The sequence below is a fragment of the Trichoderma ghanense genome, assembly GCF_004382785.1.
Source record: "Trichoderma ghanense strain CCMA-1212 chromosome Unknown scaffold_2, whole genome shotgun sequence".
Classification (NCBI taxonomy): Eukaryota; Fungi; Ascomycota; class Sordariomycetes; order Hypocreales; family Hypocreaceae; genus Trichoderma; species Trichoderma ghanense.
This window is the reverse complement of record NW_027395665.1, coordinates 2438463-2455935: the sequence shown is the minus strand read 5'-3', so window position 1 is coordinate 2455935 and position 17473 is coordinate 2438463. Positions and strand designations below refer to the sequence as shown.

Sequence of the window (17473 nt, the reverse complement as noted above, 5' to 3'; positions counted from 1 at the left end):
GTTATTGTCTAGAGATGTTGTTGATGGGAGGGTGTCGAATTACAAGTACTTGGACAGTTTTTGTAGATGGGGGGGAGTAATTCAAGGGCAGCTTCGACACTCTATATGCACCACCTTGTTACAGACAGAACAGCAAATCAGTAGCAAAAAATGCTCAATCTGCATACCCCAAAAGTCCTTCAAGAGTCTCGATGAAATAGTCCCACCGACTCTCAAGTCTCTATCCCAACATCCCCTGAACCACACAAAACTTGGTTGGTAGCAGTCATACCACCAGTTATATACAACACTCAAAACCCCCCCATGCATGTTGCAAAGCAACTCGTTGGACGAAGCGCCAACATCTTCTTCAACACTTTTGTCTTCAATCCCAGGACCCAACTGTGTCGGTATGGAGGAGAAGTTTGTGGTTATGGGGTTTCAAGGGGTATTACTGTGCCGGCGAGGGGAGTGACGGTGTGGAAGGGGCGCCGATCAGGCGACGAGGGAGAGAGTCCTTGGAGGACCTCTGCTCTGATGGTCCAGTGAGAGGGTACTTTACTCATCCATTAGTATACGCGATCCACGTACAAGGGCTAATAAGTGGCATAGCATACAAGAGAGTTGACACTATCCATGAGTTATGTATAGGTACGATGACATGAAGAACTGTGTATGAGACAAAATTCGTACATGGTATTGAGCAACGTATAGTATCGAGTACCTGTATATCAATCCCACCTGTCACTAGCAAGTGGCATATGCAGGCGTTAGTAGTATACATCTACACCTATGTCCACCGCAAGCTTAACGAACAGCATAGCTAAACCTCAACGCCATTTCCCAGCCGTATGCTCAGCCAGATCCTCAAAGCCAGATCCCCAACGCCAAATCTCAAAGCAATAGCTGACGTTGTAAAACACCACAACCTTTAAAAGCTTCATGCCCTCACTCGTCTTCAAGCCCATATTCGTTATCCATCTCGGGATCATCCTCGTCATAGCCTCCCTCGTACTCGCCGCCACCTCCAAACTCTTCGCCCTCGCCCTCGCCATACTCCTCCGGCTCCTCGTACTCTTCCTCCTCGTGCTCCTGGGCATCATCCCCGGCAACACTCTCGTCCGGAGCCTCGCTGGCGTCGTCGTCGTCGGCGCCAAATGTGCTTCCGGCCAAGCTGGTCTTCCGGCTGGTAGCCGCAGAGCCGAGCCCGACGTTGGGAATGTCAAAGATGCTGCGGATGGCGTCGTAGTTGATCCTCTTGGACCACGCTCGGTCCTTGGCCACGCCGATGGCGGCCTCTGCCGCAGAGCTGGCGGGGCTGGTCTGGCCCTCGCCCATCCTGGCGCGCTTTCTCCGCTTGCGCGTCTGCTTGGGGCGCTCCGCCTCCATCTTGCGTCGGAACACCTTTTCCTGGTGCTTCCGGAGCCAGTCCTTGTTCTGGTTGACCCAGATAATCTCCTTGATGCGAGCTTCTTCTGGCGAAAGCAGGCAGTTGATGACCTCGGGATCGTCGGCAAACTCATCCTCGGTGACGTCGGCCGCCATAGACACCTCTTTCTGCGGTTGCTGCTGACGAGCCCAGAGGGAGTGGATGCGAGCGCGCTGCTCGGCAGTCGAATAGGCAAGAGCATGTTCATAGGTGAGCGGGTCGTTGAAGATCTCCTCAATGACTCCCTCGAGCTCCTGCTCATCTTGCTCCCATTCTTCGTTGATGGGAAGCTGAGGCTTGGCGCGTTTGCCTTTGCCGCGGCCTCCGGACTCTTGGTCTGCGGTCTCATCCTCCAGAGCGTCTCCGAATGCTTCGGCAAGATCTTCCAGGCCTTCGGGTCCGTCCTCGTTTTCATCCTTTGACGGGTTGAGGCTGATGTTTCCCTGTGGGATCTGCGAGGGCAGAGGCGGGATGATGAATCCATCGGCGTCTCGGCGATAGTTGACCTCGGGTGCCTTGGAAAGATCTGCTCCGCCCTCCACATGCCGCTTGGCTGGGGCCTCTTCTGGGCTGGGTTCTTGGACGTCTTCGCCCGTGATGCCGCGCTTGCGCTTGCGTGATCTTTCCTCCGCCTTCTTCCTGTACTCATCCGACTTTCGATAGAATGAAGGCGGATCGTGCGAGCTCTCCAGGAAGTCCTGCTTCAAAAAGTCCTCGACCGACATGCGGCTGGACTCGGTGTTGTTGAACTCTTGCAATCGGTTCTGAATTGTGTGGTTTGTGACCTTGACAATGTAGACGACTTCGCGAATCGTTCGTCGAAAGTTGTGCATGCGAGCAGCCATGAGCAGGCAGGCGCCGCAGATACCGGAAGGGCGACGGCCCATAACCATCCAATCCCTGCTCATCCGCTTGACCAGTCGAACGGCGTCCTCGGCGACCTTGGCTGTGTCCTGGTGGAACTCCATTTTCGTTGCGAACCGCCAGATGAGATCCTCGGGGTAGACTGGAATCAAGCCATCGGCCCCAATCGGCACCACCTCGTTGAGCTTCTTGAAGATGCGTCCCAGCTTGAACACATTGAGCTGGACCAGGTCGGCCAAGTCGATGAGCATGACTTTGCAGGGCGGCTCAGCACGGCAGGCCGCATAGAGGCAGACAGCCGCAACGCTCGCCAGCGTGCGTCCCTGGATGAAGTTTGCGCTGGATGCAAGCTTAAAGACCTGCGTGCCCGCGGTGACGAGGCTGTCGCTGATGTTGAGCTGCTGCGCATAGCCCTGCATGAGGCCGCGCGCCTCCCGAATGCTCTTCTCCCTGTCCTCGCTGCCGCCGACTCTCCTAAAAGCCGGGCCCATGCCTCTAACACCGGCCTGATCGGCACCGACAAAGGTTCCCTGCACCATGGCAGCTCCGGACGAGGTCTCGCCGAACTGGACCTCGGAGACGATGTTGCTGTCATCCGCGACACGACCACAGGTCTGGCAGGTTCCGTCGACGACATTGGGCTTCGGACAGGCCTTGTTGGCGCACTGCTGGTGAGCGGGAGTGACGACGCCCGGCCTCTGGATGGACGATGCACGAGCCACAGCAGACGCATGAGAGCGTTCTTCGCGCTCGCGGAGGGCGCGGACGGGATTCGGCCTAGCAAAGCGAGGTTTGGACGGGCCGCTGCCCTGACCTGCCGGCCGCTTCGGCGGGGGCGTGAGGAACGACATGGCTGTCGCGTCGTGATGCTGTGAAAAAAATAGAGGTGTGTCCGAGTATGAGACGGTTGAGAGTCGAGATGGATGAGGGCGACAAAAAGTTGTAAGTGAGCAGCGAATGCTATCGATAAACAGAAGAGAGATTCCGGTTGCAGCAGCAGCAGCAGTCTTTCTTTTTCGCTCCTCCACGCAAAGGCTCTCTCACAAGCGACCGTCCAGCCGCTGTAGAAAAGACCGTCTCTGGCCGTCTATGCAGGGTTCGCGAGCGCAAGCGATGTAAGAATCAGGTCAAAGAGCTGCCCCCTGAATCCCGACACCATGGAAAAGATCATGGAAATGAAATCCGAAGCGCGCGCTGAGGTTGGCAGAAGAAAAACGACGAGGAAAAAATCGGGCGGGGCGAGCCTTGCAGATGGCTGTTGAGCTGCCAGGCAGGACTAGTGGCCGAGTGGGGAAGACGCTCGCTGGAAAACTCTGAGAGTCTTTCCGGGCAAGTTGAGTTGCAGGCGGCGGGTTGGCGCAAGCCGCTGGTTCGAATCTCGTGATGCTCGATTTTTTTGCGAAATGATGGAAATGATGGACGATCGAAAGCTGCGTTACTTGAGATGCGGGAATGCCTACAGCGGGATCTGTGATGGTTTTTTGCAGACCAGAATCCCCGTCGAAGCGACCTTTGCAAAGAGCTCGTAGATGAAATTGCAAAGACGAAATTCTCGACTGTTAACCGGGCAAGGCAAAGTTGGAGCCTTTGCTCAAGACTGTGGTCGGCCCGGCCGCTTAATCGTCGGCGGATTGTTTCCTCACTTTCACCTCGCGTTAACTTCCGTCTCTACCTTAGCTAACTCTACCTTACTCACCTTATCCCCATGAGCATCATTTTACACGCACTTGGCTTGGCCAGTTTAAGCGCTGGGCCAACGTTGTGTGTTTGTTGACTGAGAGAAGAACTATGCGGTCAAAGAAATGCTGCAGCTTGGGCTCAGCAATGCACCTATTAGTCGAGATACTCAAGTTGGCTCTTCTTGTCAACTGCAATTGTCTAGCCCCGACACTCCCCGCCTGAGATTCCTACATCCCACCCACTTCCCCCGCTCCCGCTCCCCGGCTATAGAATCACTAGATCCCAGAGTGACATGTCCTGCTCGATCATTTACGAGCAACAGCGTTGCTTGCGGAGTAACCTTAATGAAGTCTCATCGTAAGCCGGGAAAATTGAACGTCTTGGCCTTACCAAATACTCCGATGTCTAGGTAGCTTGGCTTGTGATAGATTAGCTGAAGCTTGAAGGTATAAAAGCTCACTTTAGTCTTTCAACTGCTGCACACACTCTCGAGGTATATTTCATCAAGTCTGCCTATGCTTCTACCACCCCCCATAACCAAGATCAAACTGTCGTGACGACTCATCATGGCCTCATTCACCGTTTCCGCCCCAGCAAACACCGACGTCTGGAAGAAACCCCCCTCCCACGACGTCTTCACCGGTANCCCCCCCCCCCTCCCCCCCCGACCACCCCCCCCCCCCCCCCCCCCCCCCCCCCCCAAACACCCAACTCACCCACATCAACACCACCACAATCCCTTTTCGATAGAGCAACGTGAATCTCTCTGACAAACGCAACAGCCCCCTACAAATCCCTCTCCAAGAACCCCTTTCCAAAATTCCTCTCCGCAACCCTCACATTCACAGCAACATACACCCACCAATTCGACCAAGCCGGCATCCTCCTCCTCTTCACCCACCCCTCATCCTCCTCGCCGCGCAAATGGATCAAAGCCGGCATCGAGCACTTCAACTCCTCGCCCCGCCTCTCCACCGTCTGCTGCGACAACTATGCCGACTGGAGCGTCGCCGACGTCTCCTCCGCGCCAGACATCCAGGCCGGCCGCAGGGCCGTGACGATTCTCGTCGAGAGGCTGGATGCGCATGACGGGTCGTGCTTGTGGGTGTATCGGGTCGATGGCGAGGACAAGACGCCGATGAGGGAGATTTGCTGGCCGTATGGTGAGAATGGGGGAGAGGGGTGGGAGCTGGAGGTTGGGGCGCTGGTGGCGAGGCCGAGTAAAGATGCGGAGGATGAGTTGGAGGTTCGGTTTGAGGGGATCGAGGTGAAGTGGGATGATGCTTAACGACCGTCTCTTCAAGACCATCATACCCAATGATACAAGGATTCATAGTTGTTGTCTGATTAGTGTTTTCATCACAGCTTATACACAAGAAGTCATGACATTCACCGGCGAGCTTCAAATATGAGGTGCGAAATTGTCTCATTAACCTCACCCTGAACACGGAACTCCAGTCAGGGAGGACCGCTAACAGCGACCCTATAAACTTGTTTTTTTTTTTTTTTTTTTTTTTTTTTTTGTTGTCGCTTTCTTTGTTATACATCTTTTTGGCCTGCGCTGCGCCCCCAGGGCTACACCATGCAGAAATGGTAAGATTGTCATTTGTCATGTCTTCGTCAAAGGGAGGAAAAAAGAAAAAGATAAGAAGAAAAAGTATCAGAAGCAAAGGCTCTGATTTTCCAATCTTGTCCGAGATAAACAAAATCCCTTCTCAACCCGTACCGTAAGCATAACGAAATGCTGTACCCGGATGATTCTTCCCATGTGATCCAATTTCAAAAAAAGTTCCGCCACGTTTGAGAGACCCTAAGAAAGAAATTCGTAAAGGGTTTGAAACAAATCCAAAGGACATCGTGTTCTGAAAAAAGCCTCCGAGGCTGCCATTTTCTGTCTCTTTTTTTCTGTTTCTCATGGTGCTGTACATGCTGTATGCTGTACACGGGCTTAGACAAGGTCCAACTTGACAATTTGACCAAAACACCCAAGGAACGCGAAAATTTCAGCGCCGTGAAATGAAAGCAAAGAGGAGTTCGCTCGAGGCTTGCAATGAAATTGGACAGTATGCAAAAGCCACGCAGTGTGCAGAACCACGCTCAATGCAAACAGCCCGGACGCAAAAGAGAGAGAGAGAGACATTGCGGCCGGTAGACTGAATTGACGCAATGATGAAGACGCCCGTACTTCGAACTCATCAGAACACCGAACGACCAACATTGGTAAGAGAGCAAAAGACATTGAAACAGCGACCAACTGCCGACACGGCACAAATCGTAACCGTGTCTTGACAAGTGCGCAGAAATGCTTGCTAAGGAAACCCATGTTACCATTTGGATTTTTTTTTGTTTCGTTTCTCTCATCCTCCGCCTTCCAACGGGCGACTCACTCGACCCCCGCCGAAAAGTTGACGCTGTTCTCTCCCCTTGTCATCCATGATACCAACCGCTCACTCATACAGTCTTGGGGGAGCGGTTGTTGGTAACGTCAATAACGTCGTCCAAGTGGTTGCACATGGCGACGAACAGGTCAAAGAACAGCTTGCTGCCACCCGCCTCCATCTCGGCCTGCATCGTGCCGCTGCGCTTGAACGTCTTGCGGCAGCGGATGATGAGGGCAAGATAGTGGGCGCGCAGGCGACTGTCCGAGTCGGGCGTGTTGGCGTAGGCGTACTGGGCCGACCGCAGGATGGTGCCGACGTCGATGCCAGCGTGCAGCCCCTGCTTGCGGAGGGCCAGCCGCTTGAGCTCCTCGAGGCCGTACCGGTCCGCGGCGCAGTAGATGACGGTGTCGCGCAGGACCTCGGCCCCGACGCTGGACAGGTAGACGGCGGCGTCTGCGTGGCCGCCCCCGTGGTCGGGGGTTGGCGACGACTTGTGAGGAGGAGTCCTCATGCGGTCCTCGAGCTCCCACGAGTTGCGGTGCCTGTTGTGGACCAGGCGCGGGTAGTAGTCGCCCTTGTAGAGGTACTCGAGGACGGCAGAGAAGATCTCGGGCTCCTCGTCAGGGAGCGAGATCCTCTTGCTCATGGCGTCCGAAGAGTCCCTGCCGCAGGCCGCCTCGAAGAAGGGCGACTGGCTGAGGACATCCTCGTGCGCCGCAAAGAGGCGTCCCTCGCGGCCGACGGTCAGGGTGACAATGGGCGAGGGGGTGATGTTGACGGGCTGGGCGGGCGCCGCTTCGTGCTCTATGATGGAGTTTTGCAGCTTGGACACCTTTGCCTTGACGTGCTCCTTGGCCTTGTCCTTGGAGGAGCCGGGCTTCTTGAGCCGCGAAGACTTGTCCACGCGGTTCTGGTCTTGCTGGGACCGGAACGCGCGCTTGAACATGTTGGCGGGCTTGAGCTGGCTGAAGAAGGAGGTGTCCTTGTCTCTGTGCTTGTCCTTGTGAGGGGCGCGGTGGTCGTGGTTGTGCATGTAAGAAGCTGATGACGCCCTCTCACGTCTGGGGGAGACTATGCATATACTCTGACTTGACTTATAAAGAGAGCGACGAAGTTGTTGAGAATGAGCGGAGGATTGGGAGTGAAATAGAATTTGGAAACAAAGAAATTGCTAGCACACAACTAGAATTCCTAGAGATAATGAATGAATGACACACAATGAGTGAGGAACCAGAGAATTGTCGGGGTCCGGGGCGCGGAAAGGACCACCTTCTTATAAGTCACCGAAGATGGCTCTTCTCGCGAGAGGCTTCGCGACCCTCTTTGGCTTGCGTGTGGGGGAGAAAGAAGAGGGAAAAGAGGGAAAAGCTGGAAAAAGAGACGGGATCCACTATTTGTACCTCTTACGGACACAGTTCAGCAGGTAAAAAGACACACGATTTGCAGCGTCAATCTTGGGGCGGAGGCGACAACCAGGTCTTGCGTCCATTTTGGCCTGTCTGAAGCCACGGCGGCCGCCAGCGAAGAGCAGCAGGTACCCAGTACTTGGGACGCCGCGTCGACGCTGCCCGGCCTGAGAGTTGCGGACACATGCAACTTGCTGTACCTTTTGGGGGGTGCGTGTGTACGATGGATGGATGATGCAGGTCGACATCACCAGTATGGGCCAATGGCAAGGGCCGCCGGGAGCCGGAGTCGGCATCCAATGGGAGATGCGAGACCCCCCTCCCTTCTCCTCCACGGCTTAATGTAGGCACTCATCGTCCCGTCGAGGCATCTTTGGGAGCACCAGAGGACGGAGATATGCGCTCGCCAATGAAGAGGGAGCTGAGTAGGTAACGCGGCAAGCCAAATCACTGGGCAACAAGTGTCGTGAAGAAGAGCACGCCAGGTACGGTGTCGAATCAGGGACATGTCTCATCCCCTCTTTGCTTGCATGTGGCCTCATATGTACATGTAATGCTCATGAGTATGTACTACCTACAGCCATTCATACCTACAGACATGTCGACTTACATACAGCCATTCAAGCGTAAAGGTTGAATCACGCACATACATACAGCCACTCAAGAGTACATCTCAACCTCACATACAGCCACTCAACTGTACATGCCGACTTACCGTACGTATTGCCACTTCCAATGTACTTACTTATCACCTCACATGTAGCCACTCATACATACATGCAAATCTGCAACATGCTCCTCCGTACAGCACCGTACAGTACATCGAATAAAACACGCCGGATAGGACAAAACTCGGCCATCTTGTTGCCCCCCGAAAGTCCCTTCCAATTTCCCAGCTGTACGCACGCTCTTGACTCCCTCTTTTGTACCTCAATACCGAACATGTTAACGTACCATGACGAGCTCACCTTTGCCTCCTCTTCTCTTCTTCACGCTTTAAGCGCAAGTCAAAAAGAAAGCCAACCCGAACTTTGAGTCCTACATACCACCTGAGACATGCAACTACCCTGAGTCTCTGCACGCACTAATGTACCGTGCCGTACGAGGCAGAAAAAAAACACACAAAGAGAATGCACTGAAGCCCAAATATAGCACGATACGCATCTCACTCCCCATCGAAGCGACCCACTACAACAGCTCCCAAGCTGTTTAATTCTTCCGTAGTATAGTGGTCAGTATGCAAGCTTGTCACGCTTGAGACCCGGGTTCAATTCCCGGCGGGAGAGAAGAAACCGCCAGCTTCGAAAATCTTTTTTTGCCTTTTGTTTCTCTCCTCTCATTCTTTTCTCTCGCCTGCATAGTGGTCGTCCAATAATCATTTCTTTCGTACTCGCATGCAGTCCTCTATTTTTGATTTGCTTTGCTTCTTTCGCATTTCCCCTCATGACATGCGCTCTCAGTCACAGTCTCTGAGAGAGGGCTCACCTCTGGTACTCAGTACCTAGATACCTCTACCACGTGGTCCCGCCAAAACCTCTCTTCCACCATCGCAGGCCAAAGGTACCTGTGACGTGTTCCACGGAGAGGGGTTCAGGTCTTTCTAAACGGTTCAATCCCGACCGTCACGACTGACTGACTGACTGACTGACTGACTGCTGACCGACTTGACCTGCTTCGCCTCGCTCCCAACCGCCCACGGCAACGGTTCGGCCCAAACGCCAGCTGCCAACGCATGCCTCTCCGTCTCTCCAGTGACCAAACAGCTTGGCAAACAGCCTGACGAACCGTCGACGTGTTCCTCCTTCCACCATCTCCGCCGCTGCTAGTCTGTTTCATCCCCTCAACCCCTCCTTCGGCCTCCAGGGGAGACACATGCGAGCATCGCGATCGCGGCCCGCGCCAGAAGGCCACAGATTGGTTCTAGTCAGGAACGCGAACACTTCATGAATTGCTTCTAGGTTAAGAGGGTGCTCTAGACTGCTCTCCCCACACTGACAGCGCATCAGTGCGGCAATTTCATAGGACACCAAGATTAAACACGGCCGCCGACCATCGGCCAGGTCCCTTGATGCGTCACACTACCAAAAGGAAGCCTCCGATTCATCCCAAGCACCAAAAGGGTCACGATGATTGCTGCGTTAATACCCCTCCATCAGCTGTGCGTCTAGGCCCCAAGAGCGTCCTGGACAGTGACGTAGGGCGGAGCAGCGACTCCCGCACGCCAACGAAGCCCTGCATGAAGACGAGGGCTGTAGCCATTGTTAGCCGCCGTCCGCCAGCACCGGGTGCAGGGCCTTACCAATAGGGGCCAGCAGGACGAAGCCGATGCTGTATGCTACCACCGCTCCTGTCGAGCCGACCTGTGCCGCGTCCAGGAAGAAGAATGGCCAGACATCGGTCGCGGCGTGTCCAATGAAGGCCCAGCCAATGTAGAGCGCAGCAGATACCAGGAGCGCAAAGAGATAGCCGCCGATGCCCTGCGCCCACGTCAGTATCGGCTGCGGCGGCTAGGCTGTCTACAACTCACATTGGGGCGCCTGATGCTGTTGAGGAAGAGTACCTCAATCGCCATGATGACTGGCGTGACCGCGTACAGGTTGATGAGGGTAAAGGCTCGCAGCCACCCCTCGCCAAAGATGTCATTGACTACACGTTCGTGTCAGTATACCCCTCTGTCTTCTGCCATCTCAACCAGGGATCATATTCCCACATGGACGGGCAAGTGTCACCGCTGTCGCATCCCACAGCTTGACCTCGTCAGGATATTGAGTAAAAAGCCCTGTGACAACATGCACCAAGTCATGCGGCCGCGTAACGAACCAGTAAATCGCCGAGTTCATGAACGCGTAGGCGACGGTAGTAAAGTAGAACAAGGTGAAGTAGAACTGGTAGCGCGCGTTGCCCAGGTCTCTGGGCAAGGACATGAGCCTGATGATGGCATATTGAACCCGTCCATCGATGTCGTCGGCATCGGGGTAGTACAAGTGGGTGAACGTCCATGACTGTAGAGACATTCGGAATTAGAGCACGTCTTGATTTGCCGCCACAATGCATATTACCTACGAATGTGACTACAAAGTACCAGAGCACCAGCCCAAAGCTGATGATGGGGAACTCGAACAGGAGCCGCCAATTTGTTGCCGTTGAGGCCAAAGTTGAGAGGCTGGGATCGTTTGGGTCCGAAGATCCGGGACCGTCCGGGTCTGGGGCTCCAGGATCGGTTGGGTTTTGGTTGGGAGGTGGATTCGTCAGCTCATAGTTCAAGATGAGGGCGGCGGCGACTGTGAGATAGGCGAGGATGGAGCCGCGGACAAAGGAGAGCACATTTTGCGGAATGAGGGACCATGGAGAATGGCTGGCGCGGAGGAAGACGGGCTGAGCGGCCACTCATTAGTAGTGAGTCTCTATCTCAAGGTTGTGACGATTGTGTGCACTTACATGGTCCCGGATCAAGGCCGGGCGGTTATCGAGTAAAGGCGTTGTGTCCATGGTAGGTGTGGTAACGAAACGGAGTAAAGCTTTCGGGAGGAGATGAGTGACTTGTTACTATACTTGCAAATGAAGCTCGCGTATCGACAAGTCCTGGAGCCAAAAGGAATATTGAGTACAAGGAGAGTGTATGCGACAGGCCCGAGTCTAAGCAGCGAGAAGGAGTATATACCGGAATGGTGTTGATGGTTATATCGCAGAGACGTTACAACTTTGCCCGGGGCAACAGGACATTCTGGGAGATACGAGAGTTGAAACTGGGAAAGAGAGCTGTGATGGCGTCGAGAGTGGAAGGTTCAAAGGCACGACATATGTTCGTGGAAGGTGAACTTCAGCTGTTCAATGGTGTTCCGTATTCCGTATTATTTCCTCGGTTTAATTTACAGTATGTGTACATTTATCGATCCCGCAGTTGATCGTCCTCTCGACGTTACGCAGCAGCAGTGTATTTAATGCCCAACCACTCAAACCCTTCAGTCGCTCCTCTTCTGGGAACTCGCCGCGCCCTCCTTCTGCATGCCCTCACAGCCAGTCAGTTTGCCCGCCCACTCCTCGGCCTTGCCGTACCCTTGATTCGGATCTCTCTTGTCGGCAGCCTTTCTCATTGCGTCGACGGCGGCCGCTTTGTCGTGCTCTCCCGAGGCGGACCAGGCCTGCGAACCGCTGATGTTGCCAATGGTGGACTGTAAGTGACGGGGTTAGCAGGTGTCGATGGATGATTTTCTTGGAGGTCTCGGAGTTCCCAGACCATACCTCGCCTACGCCCTTGATGTACTGCGCATGAGCTCCTACCAGACCGGGATTCTGCTGGTTCTGGTTCTGATTTGTGTTGTTGTTGCCGCTGCTGTCCATGATTGCGATGCTTGGTTCAGGGTATGTAGTTGGTATGATCTGGTAGTGGTGGTTGAGTTTGGGTTGTCGATGGAGCTCTGTTTTCTTGTCGCCAATGATCTAATGGTGAAGAAAGGCAAGGAGTAGAATCAATTCCTCCTCTACCTCATTTATACTGTCCATGCCCGGCTCCAGATGACAACCGATGACATACACGCGCAACGGCTTCCTGGTCCATGACATCAGATCGGGTCCCCGCAGATCGCCTCAATCCCGAAAGGTCCTGAATTCCAGACAAGCAACAGCACGAGGTACGTACCGATGCAAGCTGCAAGCTGGGGGTGGGCCGGGCTTGCTTATCGCAGCGCGTGATTGGCCGATACGCGCCAAAGAGCCACCATGTCCAGATCGCCCAGAGCTTAAGATCGTGGCATCAATTGGACCAGAATCTGACCAGAGGCGTTTTCAGTGTCAAGTAAACAAACACCAACACTCGGCTTGTCTGCATCTCGGCTGCTTTCACCACCTTCCGCCCTGCTCGAATCACAGTCGCAACAATGTTTGCAAGTCTCCAGAACCCGCGGCATCTTGCCGCCCAGATCATGAACTTTGGGCTGGTGCTCTCCACGGCATTCATGGTGCGTTGCTCTGCTGCCACAGGCCCTCTCGCACGGCGCAAGATACGTTGGAACGGGCCAATCTGACTATTTGCATAGATGTGGAAAGGTCTCTCCATCGTCTCCGACTCTCCATCCCCCATCGTCGTCGTCCTCAGCGGAAGCATGGAACCGGCGTTCCAGCGAGGCGACCTGCTCTTCCTGTGGAACCGCCAACTGCTCAGCGAAACCGCGGTCGGCGAGGTTGTTGTCTACAACGTCAAGGATAAGGATATTCCCATCGTGCACCGAATAGTGCGCAAGTTTGGCCATGGGTAGGTGAAGCTCGCCTTGGCACAATCTGCATCTGCTTACCTTACTCTTCCACAGCGACAAGGCGAAATACCTGACAAAAGGCGACAACAACGTGGCGGACGACACTGAACTCTTTGCCAAGGGCCAGGACTACCTGGAGCGCTCCGATATGATTGGAAGTGTGGTTGGATACATCCCCTTTGTGGGCTACGTCACGATCCTGCTCTCAGAGTATCCGTGGCTGAAGACGGTGATGCTGGGCATAATGGGCCTCATGGTGGTGTTACAGCGAGAATAAAGATATAAAGGTGCCACGCGTATGGCGAATGTGAAGAGATGGCGGATCGCAGCCAAGACGCAAGGGTGACCGGTATGCGAGCACTTTCGATTCTTGTGACGTGTGCTAAATGTCTCCTAGGCGGTCTTTCGGGTCTGAAGCTTGAATAGAATCATGGCTTTCGGCTTTATGCTTGATGATCCGGCAATCGAAAGCTGCCGGCTCTGGCATAGGCGGACACCAGGCTTTCGCGATGACCCCTTCGGATCTCATACCGAGTGGTGGGAACTGAACAGCAATGCCGGGAATTGTAGAGGACGGCTTTGCCATTCAAGCCGTCAGCCTCCGAGTGCTGCACCATGCGGCGCGGACTCAGGACTGAATGCGGCGGCCATCTCTGCCTTGCCTAAGCGACGACAGATGTCTCACTGGTTTTTCGTTCTACTACTCCGATGCCTCGGTCTGGAAGAAGACTCTTCGAGCCATTGCCGCACAGACTAGAATCGTGTTAGCAGCGGCTAATGGAAGCGGCTGACCACAGGAGGCGGCATCACGGGTGTGGATCCTGCTGGCCACTTTTTGTCGTGGATTTTGCCTAGACCAGCGGCAACGCAGGGGGGTTCCCTGGTCAAATTTCCCATCTGCAGCAGGCACAGCCGCGCCGTCGTTTGGTGGCGACGTCGAATTGATTATATTAGCCTTGGCGCTCGCCCTTTGCTTGGATCACGGTTGATTCTCTTTTGCTGCAGCCGCTGTCTTGTCATTCGTTTCGGTGCAAGTCTTGCACCACGTCTCACGCTCGCTTTGTGCCGTTTTTGGTTACATTCAGTCGTTCTCACTACCATTCGTTTGTGTATTCGTCAAGTTCTGAAGTTATCGCGGTCCAAACTCGTCACTCGTTGATATCGAATTCTCCATACAACCCCTCGTCAGTTCAGTTTACAGCTCGCCATCAAGTCGATCCATCTGTCGCCATGGCCTCCCAAGAAACTCCTCGGATGACCGAGAAGACGGCTCAGACGACTACAGCCCCTGCGATGCCCGCTCCTGCGCACTCGCTTCCTCAAGAGCTGGCGGCTGCCGGCTACCAGCCTTACTACCAGCCTTATCCGGGCCAACCAACTGCTGCACCTGCTCCGGTCGAATCGGCCAAGGGTAGGTACACCAGGCTGGGATTCCACGGCACCGTCGTCATCTTGGGCGCCATTGGTCTGGGCGTGTCTTTGTCGTCTCTTGGGGCGGATGACGGCTATGGCATTAGTGCTGCTGCAGCTCCTGGCGTATGTTGTCCCTTGACCTTTCCCACGTCCAACATTAGACTAACAGTGACATCTACAGGCTGGCCTTTGTCTGGCATGGAGCCTCGCAGAACTCATCACCAGAGCGGTGCGCAAATGGAAAGCCGGCATTCACCCCGGCGCGCACGTCGGCATCTGCCTCATCCTGTGGCTCATCACGGCCATCATGGGCGGCAGCCTGTCTGCGTTTGTCGCCATGAACGACGTCTCGCGCCACCAGGACGACGAGGACTGCATCGTGAGCACGTACGACAGCCACGGCAACCTGCGGACGTACAACGAGTGCGACGAGGACTACGTGCAGTACCCGCGGGGCAAGGCGCTGGGCGGCGCGGTGATTACGTGCATGCTGTTCGCCATCGAGTTTGGGCTGTTTGTGGACGCGTGCGTGAGGACGCACAGGAGGAACACGGCCAAGGCGAGGCCGGTCATGGTGATTGCGCAGCCGCAGAACTGGGGGCCGGCGACGCAGGGGTGGCAGCCGATGCGGAACGAGGGTTCGACGGAGGGCGTCCAGGTGCCTGCTGCTGCTGCTGCTGCTGCTGGGGCTGGTGCTCGGGGACAGGAGCCGGTGAGGGAGTACTATGCTCCTGCTTAGGAGATGCTACTTGTTGGCGAAGGAGATGCTACTCCATGAGGGAGATGAAACGGGAGGTGGGATGGCATGTAATGGATTTGGGTTTGGTGTCTTACTTTACTGGCGATATGATTCTATGAAGAGCGATTTAGACACGTACTGTACCACCATAATGAGGCTTCGATCTTGGACTCTTTCCACTTGAACAAATTCATTCCATCTCTCGCTCTCATTCTTCCATCTGCCAAGTCGGCCCATTCAGCCAGTCTCCTCTTTTCCTCTCTTCAGCCCGATGGGTCTCGCTGCCTATGCTGCCTATAACCCTGCACGGACTCCATCTGGGCAAAAAGCCCCTGGTACGTGTAAAATAGAAAAACTTGGAGCAGAGCTAGGTACGGAGTACCCCTGGCTCCTTTCCTAAACAGGCAATGGCCGATTAATCACGGGATCCACTGTCGTCTCTTCGGCTCTTTCTGTGCGAGCCAATGAGCGTTGAAGCGCGGAATCTGGACCAATCGCGTTTTGCGCTCTTACTTTGACGGGGCCGAGACTTGGACTGGACAGGGGTCTGGGATCAAGTAGCTTAAACGCTTGTTTGGATCCCAGCTGGAGGCGAGACAAGATTTCAGGCTCTTTGATACTAACTACCTTGGCCTGAAGTTCGTGCAATGCAGGGCAGGGCAGGGCGGGATGGCCTACGGAACTTGTACCTGCCTAGTTTTTGTTAGTCGGCTGCTTGTTTTTAATTAGCAGTACGCTTTTCCGCTGTCAAGGCTGTGCCGAGTTCTAGAACGGCTGAGCTTTTGTCCCAATGTCTTTGTCATCTTTCCCCTGCCTTGCTTGAAGGATAGCGAGGACGGTTCTAGCTGACTCTTTCTTTTTTTTTTTGCTGATTCTTCTTTCTTTGCATCTGTGCGCTCTGGAGGACTTTTACTTTTGAATCGTTCTTTGGCATTGGTTTCCTGCTTCTGGTGGCTTGACGGGATAGTGTTGCGCGAGACTTTGATTGCTGAAGAGTTGTTTTACGTCTTCTTCCGCTCTTTATACGGCGTCTTTGCGAGTTGATTGCGACAACATCCACTCATTTCATCCAAGTCAATTGTCCTTTGTTAATCTCGAATCGAGGGACCGATCCTCCATCAGGCACCTATCTTCACAAGTTCTTCTCGACAACTAACTCACTCCAACGACTCGAATCCAGCTTCAACCACCACAATGGCTTCCCCATCCCCTCAACAGCAACAGCAACAACAACAACAACAACCTCCCCCCGACCCCCAGACCGCTCCTCAACCCCCCCAACCAGTCCACACGCCCGCCGGCTTCCAGCCCCTCGTCTACAACGCCCACAACGTCCTCCCCTACGCCCCGATCCACCTCCCGCAACAAGCCTTTGAGGCGCCCGAGCCTCAGCCCAACAAGCCCTGGGAACTCACCAAGACGGGCGCCCACGTCCTGTCCGTCGTCCTCGGCGCCACGGGCATCGGCCTGGGCTTCAGCACGCTCAACTACGAGTACTTTTACGCCGTGGTCCTCATATCCGCTATTCCTCCCGTACGTCTTTCCCCCCCCTTAACCTCAGTCAAATACATAAATCAAACTGACAAACCCTGTGTGGTGAAAAAACAGTGCATGATAGCCCTCGTCTGGTCCCTCGCCGACCTCCTCGTCCGCCTCCTCCGCAACCCTCACCGTGGCATCCACCCCGGCGCCCACGTCGCCCTCAGCCTCATCATCTTCCTCCTCGGCGCCATCCTGCCCTCCCTCTTCGGCCCCTGGTTCGAGGACTCGTGGAACGGCGACGGCGACGGCTCGTATCCCTGGCAGGACTGCACCAGCGTGTACGACCCCGTGTCGCGTCATTATGATTATACCTGCACGGATGACGATGCCGTAAAGAGGCAGTATTTGAAGGAGAAGAGGGTTGCGACGGCCGCCGCCGTGGTGGCGTATATTGTGGCCGTGATCCATTTCGGACTGTTTGTCGGAGCGTGCGTTGATACGGACAGGGTGAATCGGCTGGCCAAGAGGCCGATTTATGTGGTTGCGCCGCCGCCGCCGCAGATGATGCAGTGGCAGCCGATGCAGCAGCAGTATCAAGCTCCTGTGCAGCCTGCTCCTGTGCAACAGGCTCCTATGCAACAGCCTCCCGTCCAGCCTCCAGCTCAAGAGACGCCTCAGACAGAGACCGACAGCCAGAGCACGGATAAGGGCAAGGGAAAAGGCAAAGAGCCCATGGTCAATCCCGTCGTGGAAAATGATGCGCCCAGTGGTTCTCAGGCGTGAAAGCAGGAGGATTTACCCCGACCGCTAGGGACGGTATAGATAGGGATCGATTTGGGACCGGAGAA

General features: G+C 54.8%; 8 protein-coding genes across 8 annotated transcripts; 4 read left to right on the top strand and 4 right to left on the bottom strand.

Annotated features, from left to right (window-relative positions):
- Positions 1–927: 927 nt before the first annotated feature.
- CCMA1212_003202 (Transcription factor IIIB 60 kDa subunit) lies at positions 928–3123 on the bottom strand (the record flags this gene model as incomplete). The annotated part of the gene is made up of 1 exon (XM_073700557.1): positions 928–3123. One exon carries the CDS (start codon positions 3121–3123, stop codon positions 928–930), a length of 2196 nt encoding a protein of 731 aa, XP_073561157.1.
- Positions 3124–4518: 1395 nt separating this feature from the next.
- CCMA1212_003201 (Uncharacterized protein) lies at positions 4519–5240 on the top strand (the record flags this gene model as incomplete). The annotated part of the gene is made up of 2 exons (XM_073700556.1): positions 4519–4594; positions 4735–5240. The coding sequence occupies 2 exons, from the start codon at positions 4519–4521 to the stop codon at positions 5238–5240; spliced, it is 582 nt and encodes a 193-aa protein (XP_073561158.1).
- Positions 5241–6403: 1163 nt separating this feature from the next.
- On the bottom strand, positions 6404–7366 carry CCMA1212_003200 (uncharacterized protein; the record flags this gene model as incomplete). Its single annotated transcript, XM_073700555.1, has 1 exon — positions 6404–7366. The coding sequence occupies one exon, from the start codon at positions 7364–7366 to the stop codon at positions 6404–6406; it is 963 nt and encodes a 320-aa protein (XP_073561159.1).
- Positions 7367–9860: 2494 nt separating this feature from the next.
- On the bottom strand, positions 9861–11228 carry CCMA1212_003198 (uncharacterized protein; the record flags this gene model as incomplete). Its single annotated transcript, XM_073700554.1, has 6 exons — positions 9861–9988; positions 10039–10216; positions 10267–10385; positions 10450–10741; positions 10803–11114; positions 11178–11228. The coding sequence occupies 6 exons, from the start codon at positions 11226–11228 to the stop codon at positions 9861–9863; spliced, it is 1080 nt and encodes a 359-aa protein (XP_073561201.1).
- Positions 11229–11701: 473 nt separating this feature from the next.
- CCMA1212_003197 (uncharacterized protein) lies at positions 11702–12080 on the bottom strand (the record flags this gene model as incomplete). Its single annotated transcript, XM_073700553.1, has 2 exons — positions 11702–11911; positions 11982–12080. 2 exons carry the CDS (start codon positions 12078–12080, stop codon positions 11702–11704), a joined length of 309 nt encoding a protein of 102 aa, XP_073561165.1.
- A 528-nt stretch (positions 12081–12608) lies between these two features.
- On the top strand, positions 12609–13268 carry CCMA1212_003196 (Signal peptidase complex catalytic subunit SEC11; the record flags this gene model as incomplete). The annotated part of the gene is made up of 3 exons (XM_073700552.1): positions 12609–12697; positions 12776–12990; positions 13046–13268. The coding sequence occupies exons 1-3, from the start codon at positions 12617–12619 to the stop codon at positions 13266–13268; spliced, it is 519 nt and encodes a 172-aa protein (XP_073561366.1). The 5' UTR covers positions 12609–12616.
- A 953-nt stretch (positions 13269–14221) lies between these two features.
- Positions 14222–15143, top strand: CCMA1212_003195 (uncharacterized protein; the record flags this gene model as incomplete). Its single annotated transcript, XM_073700551.1, has 2 exons — positions 14222–14527; positions 14586–15143. 2 exons carry the CDS (start codon positions 14222–14224, stop codon positions 15141–15143), a joined length of 864 nt encoding a protein of 287 aa, XP_073561166.1.
- Positions 15144–16337: 1194 nt separating this feature from the next.
- Positions 16338–17408, top strand: CCMA1212_003194 (uncharacterized protein; the record flags this gene model as incomplete). Its single annotated transcript, XM_073700550.1, has 1 exon — positions 16338–17408. One exon carries the CDS (start codon positions 16338–16340, stop codon positions 17406–17408), a length of 1071 nt encoding a protein of 356 aa, XP_073561367.1.
- Positions 17409–17473: the final 65 nt, after the last annotated feature.